This window comes from Magallana gigas, chromosome 5 (assembly GCF_963853765.1).
Source record: "Magallana gigas chromosome 5, xbMagGiga1.1, whole genome shotgun sequence".
In the NCBI taxonomy this organism is placed as follows: domain Eukaryota; kingdom Metazoa; phylum Mollusca; class Bivalvia; order Ostreida; family Ostreidae; genus Magallana; species Magallana gigas.
This window is the reverse complement of record NC_088857.1, coordinates 8,751,449-8,762,999: the sequence shown is the minus strand read 5'-3', so window position 1 is coordinate 8,762,999 and position 11,551 is coordinate 8,751,449. Positions and strand designations below refer to the sequence as shown.

The 11,551-nt window shown below is 31.7% G+C and overlaps 1 protein-coding gene across 1 annotated transcript; it reads right to left on the bottom strand.

Annotated features, from left to right (window-relative positions):
• Window positions 1–528: 528 nt before the first annotated feature.
• Window positions 529–9,939, bottom strand: LOC105321384 (uncharacterized). Its single transcript, XM_066085038.1, has 4 exons — window positions 9,760–9,939; window positions 7,673–7,778; window positions 5,432–5,581; window positions 529–1,211 (listed from the first exon to the last, which is right to left on the bottom strand). The coding sequence occupies exons 2-4, from the start codon at window positions 7,728–7,730 to the stop codon at window positions 985–987; spliced, it is 435 nt and encodes a 144-aa protein (XP_065941110.1). The 5' UTR covers window positions 7,731–7,778; window positions 9,760–9,939; the 3' UTR covers window positions 529–984.
• Between the last annotated feature and the right edge of the window lie 1,612 nt (window positions 9,940–11,551).

The following is an 11,551-nucleotide window of genomic DNA, read 5'->3' as shown; positions in this document are numbered from 1 at the left end:
TGATTTTATCAGATGATGTTTCTCATCTAGGGAACGTATAGCAAGTTCTTGCGCAGGGCGACCGTTAAGTTGGTTTGTTCAATCATGGTATTTAAATGGTTGTTCAAACTATAAAATGACTATATTTAGTTTTTAAAATGTAATATTTTGTCATTTATTTTATTAGCAAATAGCAATTTCACAATAAAAAAAATCGACATAAAATTGCAGTTCACATTGCTTTTAAAAAATCAACCGATAAAAGAAGAATATTCCTAAGGAAAGTATACGTACAGAATGGATCAATTATCATAAAATTGGACAAATCTGAAGAACAATAATTTTTCATAAAAATATGGTTATATGCATTTTCTTCCCCTCTAGAATATAACACTTACATATTATATTGTTATACTTTCATGTTAAATACTGAAATCTGATTGGTTAAGACGCAGTTAATAATATTTATTATTACCCTCAGCGTTAGCAACGCACTTGGCAACGGGTAACATTAAAAAATGTTACATGCGCGAAAATTATGCGCGTACGGTTCGCTGTAGAATTCACGTTATTCCTATATAAAAGCAGTAAAATTTTCTTAAAAATTTTTAAAAAGACATTCAGTATAACAAAATAAATAGTGCCTGTTTGGGAGGATAACAGTTGAAATTGACACCCCTCGAAAACCATTGTCAACCTCCGCTTCGCGTCGGTTGACAATGGTTTTCTCGGGGTGTCAATTTCAACTGTTACCCTCCCAAACAGGCACTATTTATATAATGTTGCATAACAAAACTAAAATGTATCTATAAATCAACAATTGTTATAGATAAGTTTTATAATTCTTCAGTCTTATTTTATACATTTTACGTAACTTATAATTTTTGCACTCAGAAAGTTTCGAAAATGTAGTGCTTGACATACCAAGCACTTATTTGAAATATTCAACATGATACAATAGTAAAGCCAATCGAACCAGCGAGTTATAGAATACTGTATCAGACATCAGTGGTGATTAATAAAATTCCACGACAGCACAAACAGTAACGAGATAGCCAATGTGATGGCAGTGGTCTCTGACCACGTGACCGATGAACGATTACAGTAGTCCGTATCACAAAAACAAAGGGTCGTGGTAAACCCAGCGATTTTCGTATGGTGACAACCATTTGTCTCGTTTGTTAAAAGTGTTCCCATCTCGTAACAGCTTCGAATAATTCCTTCCCAGTGACCTGTAAAAGTTAAAAAAAAAAAACGTTATCCGTCACTGAAACCATGTAGATGTTGACTTTCAGAAGACGTTTCTATAAAGCTTTATTGTGTTTTTGGGAGTTGATTTTAATCAACTCTGCTATGCAGTTACTCAGACAAACCGAAAGTGAAACAGTGTTTGGACCTCAGCACAAATCATTGCTGCTGACAAGACTTAGTTCTTGAAAATAATTGATAAATCGATGTAATGTATGGTAAAGCATTGTTTTTCAAGGAAACTTATTTATAAATACCTTGAAAATAGTCAGATTTCAAATGGTACGAACAATTTAAATAATTTTTGTAGTCGTATGTATTCCTACGCCGAGTTCAATAAAGTCTCGTTCAACTCGACGCTCGGCTGTCTCCGTAAATCCTTGTCGGAGATTTACGGTGTGAGCCGAGCGTTTGGTTGAACGAGACTAGAGTTCAATATAATCATTGCTTGGATCCATACAATTTTCGAGAAATATTTCTATTACTAATACATAGTTTGATTGAATTAATTTTATATTTAAATATTATTTAACATGATTCATATGGGGGTTTCTCGACATTCTTGTCGAAAAAGTCCGAAAATTCATATTATGAAAATGTGCGTAATTCAAATTAGAAACTACATGTACTTGTCATGCAAAATAGCATATAATTGATTTTAAAATAAATAAACATCGACAAAATCAACTCCCGTCAGTTCTTCAGTACTTTGATTACTAAAGATGTAGCTTAAGGTGGCTCGACACACCAATGCATTATTTGACGGATCGATGAAGAATTCTCTTTGAGAAATGATTATTCAAAAATGACACCTATATCGGCCTCTGATTATTTTATATGATTTTTTTTGTATTTTTTTATAGAAACCGGAAACATCGTTTTAGCTGCGAACAAGAATTATTAGAGCTAAAAATTTGTTATCAATAAATGCACAATACAATTATCTATAAATACATATCAAAAACGGCCACATAAACTTTGAAATATTTTTGTAAAAAAAATATTTATGAAAATGAAAAAAAAGGATTGTAGATATTTTTTAAATCTATGGATAAAAACTGCAGATAAACTGTTACTCGCATTTAACAATTGCTGTACAATCATATTTCAACAAGAAATTGAAACCAAATAGTGAAATTAAAGTATAAATGGAAAATTTTAAAATCGAACCGATCCCGATTGTAATTAAACTGATCCCGAACGAAATCACATAAAGTTGGAATGAATCAGAATTTTGCAAAAATTTCAGGTTGTTTAGCTGTAAAATGGCTTCGTCATTTACTAACTTTATAATTCAGAACAATTACTTAGAAAAAAACTGCAGTTTATTTGTAAAATTTCAATTTTAAAATAATTCTGATCGGGATCAGTTTTTTTTTCAATCGGGATCGGTTCAAATTTGATAAATAGCAATTTTTCCAAAATTTCGCATTTTCATTTCAATTTCTTTGCAAAATGTCATTGTTTAGTAAATAGTTTATGTGACTATATGTTATTTTTAAAATTTTATCCATAGATTAAAAAGATATTAAAGAATTACAATTTTGATTTTCAGAAATATTTTTTTGATTAAAAAATTAAACACTTGACCAAACGATCTTTGGCATGAATTTATTTATAATTATATTACACATTAATTGACAACAAGTTTTAAGCTCTAATATATTCTGTTTGTCTGCAAAACAGTTTTTCCTATTTCACTGGAAAAATACAAAAAAAAATCGTATAAAATAACTGAAAGCCGATATTGATCTCTGTTTTGTGGAATCATGTTTCAAAAAAGATTCTCTATCGATCCATAAAATAAAATTTTGGTGTGTCGAGGAACCTTAATCTATTTGGCGTACGTTTTGATATTATTATTACATGTTGAATAGAATTGTCATGTAAATTTTGAATTTATTGGGTGGGTGAAAATGCAAAATATACTGTCATCTTGTAAATTTTGTACATTGTATTTACACCAACCCAGTAAATTCAAAATTTACAACATGACAGATATTTTCTATATAAATTATAATAATATGATCATCTTTTTTTAACCATTTTCGATTCTACACAGATTGTTAGTTCATAAGCTGAAAATAAAACGGGACAGAATCAGATAGGGAAAGAAATCCGGAAAAATCTATACGTTGCCTTAAAACCTATTCCATAGGCATTCATTTGTAATAAAATCTTGAGCAATAGTTATTGATAAAGTCTGACAATGAACTGACAAATACGATGCACACAGATTCTGAGGTGCCCTTGGCGTTCATTGTTTCATCCAAAAATGATGTCTCACTTACAGTCTGTTTTACAAGCTTTTGATGAATTCATTTTACTTCTATCAATTCATTCAGATAAAAATAAAGTAGTCTAACCAACCAACCAACCAACCAACAAAAACACATTGTATGGATATAACGAATACGTAAGACAGCAAGATCTTAAGAACAGTTCTATGTAAGGATCAATGATTTATAAAAGGGTCTGGCCACGCATAGTAACCAATTTTCTGTATATTTCATACATGGACAAACCTAGATGTAAAACGCAAAAAGACACAAATAGGTGGGTGCTGGGGGTAACCGTTGCCATGGTAACTGAGGCTAAGGATGGAAACATAGCAAAACTTACCTACTTTGAAGCCATATTAGAAGGTTTTGCCCACTCATGTAAAGTATCAAAGACATAAAACAATATCTTTGTTCTAATGTCAATTCTTATTTCATAGAGGAAAACTGATGGAGAAACCAATCCTTTAAAATGCTATGATGGAAACCGTTAGAAATGTTTGAAATTGGTCTTTTGTGTTTTTTAATAAGCTAAATTGGGAAATTATTATTTTTTAAAATATATATTTTTATCAATGTCCACGCAATATACATTTTATTTATGAAAATTGACACCCGTTGCTATGACAACAAGACCAAGAAATAGAAAAAACCCTGAAAAATTGAAGATGATTTTAATATGCTGTAATTCCTGATTTTAGAAATTTTTAGCAACCATGTGAGTATCGTATGTAGAAAAACATACATTTGAATCATGATTATTATTTGCCACATGCATGGTTCACATGTGATGTCTTTTTTTTTTATATATATAAAACCAATAACATGATCCACATAATTATGATGCACATGATTATGTTATTCACAATGTGGCGAAGATTCCCTTGAATAATTAAATACAATTTTTGAAGTATGAAAAAATGACAATAACAAACCGTCAACAATCTCAAAAATCCATAAAACAAAATACAAATTCAAAGCAGAGCAACACGGATCTCTAAAAATATAGAGGTAGGATCAGGTGCCACGGAGGAGTGAGCATCCTCTGCTGACCGGTCACACCCGCCGTGTGCTCTTTGTCGTAATCAGGGGGAAAAAATTGATTAGTTATGGTCTAACAATTAGTATGAAAATCGTCAGTCACCATGCGACCCAGTGGAAGATTGTATTTGCTGACAAGGTCGTTGTATCGACCATAGAACTTAGGAAAAAGTGACTTTAAACAAGACTGTTGATAGTCCTGTTTTATAAACTTGTTTGTCAGTAGCTTGCCTCGCCTTAGAAACTGTTCATACGAAGAACATGCCCTTGTGTATCGAATTAACAGAGACAAAAACACCATATGCAGGTGATGATGGTATGTTGCTACATAAGTAAGGAAAGTTGACTATAGAAAAATTGCGTTTATCATAAAGGATAAAAAGTCATGTAGTTTCATACATGTATGCATTTATGAATAAAGTTATTAATAAAAATGATGCATGTAACCATACACCATGGCTGCTTTATCCGATACTACTTGTAGTGATGACGAACTGCGTTCTAAAAACCGATTGCCTTATAATGATAAGAATTGTATTAATTTAAAAATTAACATATTTTATAGGACCTGAAAGGATTTCATTTTAATCTTTCAGAAACGTTTTTAAAGCTATTATATGTGTGTTTTGTGTTATATGCATGTTCAAAACGTTGTCATTTGTAAGTAAAAAGAATTGTTTATAAAGAGAATGGTAACCTTTAAGTGTCAAGACAAGTAATTATAATTGTAATCTATTATTTTCTTGTTGGATAAATAAATCTTTTCTAAACTAACTGGTAACCTTCTAAAGTCAACACAAGTAAATAATCGACACCATCTTTTCTTTTCTGATTTATTCCTTAGTTATTCTTTAACGTGGGCTTTCAAATTGATTTCTAGTTACCTCTTCCTTTGGGGGGTTCCCTTTGAAGGACACATTTTGAGTTGTGACTGTGGCCGCTGCATGGCTGTGCCGTAAATTGGTAAGGCTTAAAATACATTCCACAGGCAGGGTTATCCAAGTTGTTACAGTGGTAACACTTTAAAGCCTCAACTGAATTGATAAATCAATCTCAAAGGTTAGATTCTGATATAATTATGAAACTGTCATTATAGATTCATAAATCGTACTTGTTTCTGTAATAATAAAAGAAATTTTATTTCTATATAATGATTGTATAGAATTAATACTGAATATAAAATATACGCGTTGTTTGAAGAAATTTTATCTTTATTTAGAATCAATTTCGCCATTGAAAAACAACTGATAAGAGCCATTAAAATACAAAGGGCATAATTTTGTGTCCATCCAGTCGCTCATTTCCCTTTACGTAATGGTTTTGCAATTTCCCGTAAATATAGCTTCAGAAGCGCATTCCCTAATGACAGTGTAATTTTATCTAAATTTGGACAGAAAAGAAAGATTTATTACTCAGTAGCAGGGAATAAAACATTGGGACATCGGTCTTTTTGGGCACCAGAGTGAATTCTCTTCGGAGAGGCTGAATGCGCTCCCCAAGAGACTGACGCATAGTTGGACTACATTGTTGCCAAAGACTCCAAATCCTTACACTATACCTTTTATTTTGAAAATTGAACTTTATTTAAAGAATCCGCATCCTTAAGCTTTACTTTTGTTTTAAAAGTTTTCAATTTCATATAAACTGTAAGCTTACAAATTACATCGTAAACTTGTATATTAACGATAGTTCCTATCGGAACTTCAATCGAGACCCAGGGGTGTATTAGAAGCAAAAATAAAAACGTGTTAAGAACAAAAATCTACATCTGCTGAATGGGAAGATAATTATCAGACATGAACATTCTACCAATAAATTTACAGTTTTACTGTGACATATATTGCCTCTATCTCTAGGTTTATTGTAGGTATAATTAGAAAATGATATTCTTTATTGTAACAGGCTCTCTGGATATTTATGGAGGCGGAACGGCTGCCGTCGTGCTGTTAGAGAAGACACATTAATCCTAACCACTAGGAGTTTATGTGTTGTGTCTAATTTCATCGATCTCTGCAAAACACCCTGTACAAAACGGAACAAACTTACACTGTAGTTTTTCAAACATGTTTCAGTCATTTCAATTGCTAGTATTAAAACGGGATCTGAGGGCAAACATTTTATGTATGTAAATTGCTTCCATTCCCCATCCGGCCTTTTAAGCTCGCAACAACACTAAGATACCCTTATTGACATGTAAACATTTGAGTGAAATTGAAAATGCCAAAGTTCACTTAGTTCATTGGAAAATCAAATCAATATAATCCGTGTTAATTGATATTTTCTTATAGCAAGGTTTCATTCTATTAAATTAATTATTTTATCGTTGATAGTTCGTTGAGGTTGTTAATTTATGAGTTATAATTAAATGCGGGAATACGTTGAGTTGAAAAGGATTGAATTAATTTTGTTTGTTAAATAAAGACTTGTTAGAATATGCTTAATAAAGGCACATAGGCAAAGCCTTCTAAGATTATATATATATATCGGAGAAGAGAGGAGAATTTTCATTACTTGTTATATGAAGTGGAAATAAATCAATAGTTCCAAATTAACAACATGATAAATTTTGTATTTACTAACACCCGGTAGATTCAAAATTTAAGCATGACAAAAGAATGCAAGTGAAATTTACTGGGACAAGTCCACAATCCATAAATTAACTACATGTACATTATGTGTGTGTAAAGATAATTACGGGTTATTACAGAAGTTAATAGACACTGAGAACTACGGCCAACCAGCTGGATATATGTTAAAAAGAATACATTCATAACACTTCTATCTTTTATGAATGTATTGAAATTTGATTTTTGATTTCTTAATTTTAAAGGTGGTATGGGGCACTTTGAGATTTCGATGTGGATAAGAGAACATCATAATTATAAATTTTTTTTTTTTTCAATTTTATAAACAAAAATGCTTTTTGTATTGTCTTCTAAAGAAAACAATTTGCAAATCACAAGTTCATTACATACCAGTTATTGATTATCTTACGTTACACATTTGAACAACAAGACTGAGGGCGAAAACAAACAAAAATGATCTAATCGAATGCGTATATGTTGTTTTTGTCAAGAGAATTCACAAAATAAAGGTGCAAAATATTATACAAACTGGAAACTTACCCAGTTTCGTATGGACACAAAAGAATAAACACAAAATCCCGGTGACAGTGCTCTGCATTTCACACGCAATTCAGAGTCTATTTCTGTTCATTATTTCAAAGAGTTTCTGCAAAATAGAGAGAAATTTAATTCTTGACACGTTCTAAATGGCTGAGGCTTTAACAGTCTTCTTCACAAAAAAAAAATCAATTTGAACTATACGACTCCGATCACCGTACTAAATTCGACATTGCTCTTTTGAACTGGTTGCAGTAGTACGGTACACCCATTTAACACTGTGATTGTCCTTGAAGATTACTAGTGCTTTTCAATCAAATGAGGATAACGATACAAAGAGAGATAAATATATATCTAATAAATTGTCGTCAGAAATTTGATTTGTCATCTGAGAATACTGCTATGTGAAATGAACGCAACGAGCAGCAATACCATCCAATTGTTCCTACATCTCACCGTCGCATTGAAACAGTAAAAGGACACTGAATATATATGGTTGGGCAATCATACTTTTAATATCATAGCTGAAATAGCTCGACGACACGAGCGTTTCATCTCAGTTTTTTTTTCCCAATGGGTGCACCATTTCTCTCTGGTGACCAGATAAAACCTGTATACCTAAATGATGATGGATGAGAGGATGTCAGTATTTTCTTGTAATGATGACACGGTTTGTTTCTAACTGACGCCCTTGTTACTGATAAAGAATCGTAAATTAGACATAATGTTATCCCTTAAAGTACCCGCAATGATGATGTGTCAGTCTGATATGGCGATGTGATTTATCATGTTGGTCAGGATTTAAGGAGATTGTCGGAATTTCAACTCCATTGTTGCATTTTGAATAAGAAAACATCCTGTGGATTGCTGTTTAACAAAAAATTAAAATCAGTTAAATCCTGTGATTTTGACTAAAACAGCCGCCAGGTAACATGAAGAAGATTGTAATAGCTTTGAACAACGTTACCAACAAATCTCTTCTTTGAGCGCAAACAACCATGCAATAATTGTCCTCAATTGTAAGCATCCCAAGAAGGCAATATATTTTTTTTTCAGGAAGTGAATAAATTGCATTCAACCTTTGACTCTCGCTCGTAGTCTCTCTCTCTCTCTCTCTCTCTCTCTCTCTCTCTCTCTCTCTCTCTCTCTCTCTCTCTCTCTCTCTCTCTCTCTCTCTCGTAAGAACTCTATTAAACCAAATGGGTGAATTATTTGCAACCTATGCTTACATCATTCCAAGAAATCTACGAAAGCGTTAATGAGAAATTTTATCGGAAAACTTAAAACATGTATACTGTTTTTGATTTAAAACAAAACTGCAGCAGTTGCCGGATGAGTATTTCTTTGACGATGTTCTATAAAATGAAGAGAGAGAGAGAGAGAGAGAGAGAGAGAGAGAGAGAGAGAGAGAGAGAGATTAATAAAATAGAGTAGACAAGTATATACTTGGCATTTTTACGACATTCAATGTATGTAAGAACAGCATCCTCTTCAGAGGAGGTAGTTGTTTCTTCGTTATTATATTATGTCAAAAAGCAATTCATGCAAAAACAGAAAAACAGTTGGCTTCGGAAGCAGCAGGTGCTTTGTGATAAATCTTTTCTCAAGTTTATTAAATCATAGGATACAGAATCATAGCAATAAGTCATGTGCCGATCCGTTCTTTTATTTGTACTGGCAAGATATCCAAAATGTTTTACATGCATGGTTTGTAAATGTTGACGGTAATGGTGTTACATTAAAGGTTTGTAATTCAAAGACATTAAGATTGTTATAGCCTTTGATTTTAAACTTCTAATGTAACAATAGTCAAAACATGAATTCATTGTGAAACACCGCTAAGAATTTTTTTTTAAAGTATCCATCAAATTGGGCTGTTAAATGAGTACACAGAATACAAAAATCAAGTTCATCAATATAGAAATTCCATTTACCAGTACTTGGTACATCATTTACCGCCTTTTCGAATACTTGTAGTTATTATAATAATAGTTGTGTAATTGATGCATTGCCATTAAATGATTAATACTTTTGAGAATTGCCATATTTCGTTTCTGTTTAATATAAAAAAAAAAGAATAACCAACTTACCTGCACAGACAGAAGTAATATTAATCCTTTTTTTTTTAATCCTACACTATGCGTAAATTTAATCACAGCTTGTAATTTTTCTTCAGTCAGAAATAATTAACTAAGTTACCTAGGTCTCACCCTGCTTTCGATACCATTACAGCACATGCCAAAGTCAAAGGCAATGATCGATCAGAGGGGAAGGAACCAGATTTAGTACCAGTCTATGAGTGACGTCAGACATCCTGTCAAATGCAGGGTTGTAAAAACAACTTGTCTTAAATTGAAACCAACGATCTATCCTAGTTAGGTGTCTGGAACAGCCAGGAACCCAACGTATATTTGGGTCTGTAACTGACAATTAATCATACTCACTGGGAAGGAAATGTGTTAAAATTTATATTTGAAAAATAAACCCCAAAATTCTTGTTATAGACCTTTCAATGAAATTCTTTTTTTTAATCATCAAACTATACAAACATGGGATTTTTTTTTAATTTATCACAAGTAGAATATACTTTTGAAATATTTGAATAAAGTTGTATTGCATATAATAGAATGAATCAGCAATAATACTCAATGTTAATGTAAAGGTGCATTTGTAATAATTTAAAAATGAATTTTTCCATGATAATGCGTCATCAAAGTCAACGTTCTAAATCTATTTCATTTATGCATCTTTTTTTTCCAAACTGATGAAACTGATATTTATGCAGGTAAATTAATCTCTGTTCAGTTGTTCTCAAGATCTTGTTTACCTCAGAAATATCAAACATACATATTAGAAAAGCTATTTCCTGCTTCATTTAATCTTTGACACTTTTAGTGTTAAAAAAGGTGCATATATGAAGGATAAATAACACAATGTAATATTCCTTATACCGCGTAGAAGAATGTGTTACATTTATAGATTGAACAAACACGTAATATGAGAATATTGACTGCATGTCTAGCGGCGTTTAAACACATCGGAGATATTATTAGTCACTTCATTTAAATATGTGTAAACATGTATATATATATATACTCACTCTGTGAATTGCTTACGAAAATCGTTGACTCCGATCCAGATGAAAATTTTACTTTATTGCATAGAGAATTTATATTACACAAAATTAAACTCATATTTCACATAATTGAAAGGGTATATCAAAATGTATTTTTTTACAAAGAGTGGTGCAATTCATGTAAGATGTAAAGAACGGGGGGGGGGGGGGGGGGATAAGCCGAGACATAAACCCACTTAATTTTAAGGTGGCTCACTACACCGTGAAATATTTCCTCAAATCAGCAGAAAATTACTTGATTATGATAGATATCATAATGGATAAGAAGTATTTAAGTCTTATAGGCAAAACATGTGCAATTTTGGATGAAAAATTACATTTTCAAAAATTTAATTCTGTTAACATGGACAAAAGCTCCAGGCAGATTCGAACTCATGATCTGCGGTTCAGAAACCCAATATTTTAACCACTGAGCTATAACGATATATACAACCCAAACGAACGATATGAACAGTTTATCAAAACATTTAAATCGCCATCTTGTGACGTAGTGTCTTAAAAAGTATAAGTGTAGGTGTAGTGAGGTACCTTAATTAAGTCCATTTAAAAAAACCCACATTGTTTTTCTTACAAATATTACTTTTGTTACATTTATTATGCATATGTAATCATTTGCATTCAGTACTGCCAAAATCTTCAAAAATTGACTTCAAATTCAATTGATATATTAAGATATTAAAATATATGTATATGCTAATTGAGCAACAATATGGTAATGAAATCGGATGTTCAGACTATAGTGTATT

Bases quoted from the DNA above. Each gene is read 5' to 3' on its own strand.
- LOC105321384 (XM_066085038.1), bottom strand. From the start codon at position 7,730: ATGCAGAGCACTGTCACCGGGATTTTGTGTTTATTCTTTTGTGTCCAT. The intron at 5,582-7,672 runs GTAAGTTTCCAG...TTATCAATTCAG, and splicing joins TTGTGTCCATACGAAACTGG to TTGAGGCTTTAAAGTGTTAC. The intron at 1,212-5,431 runs GTAACTAGAAAT...TAACTTTTACAG, and splicing joins GGAACCCCCCAAAGGAAGAG to GTCACTGGGAAGGAATTATT.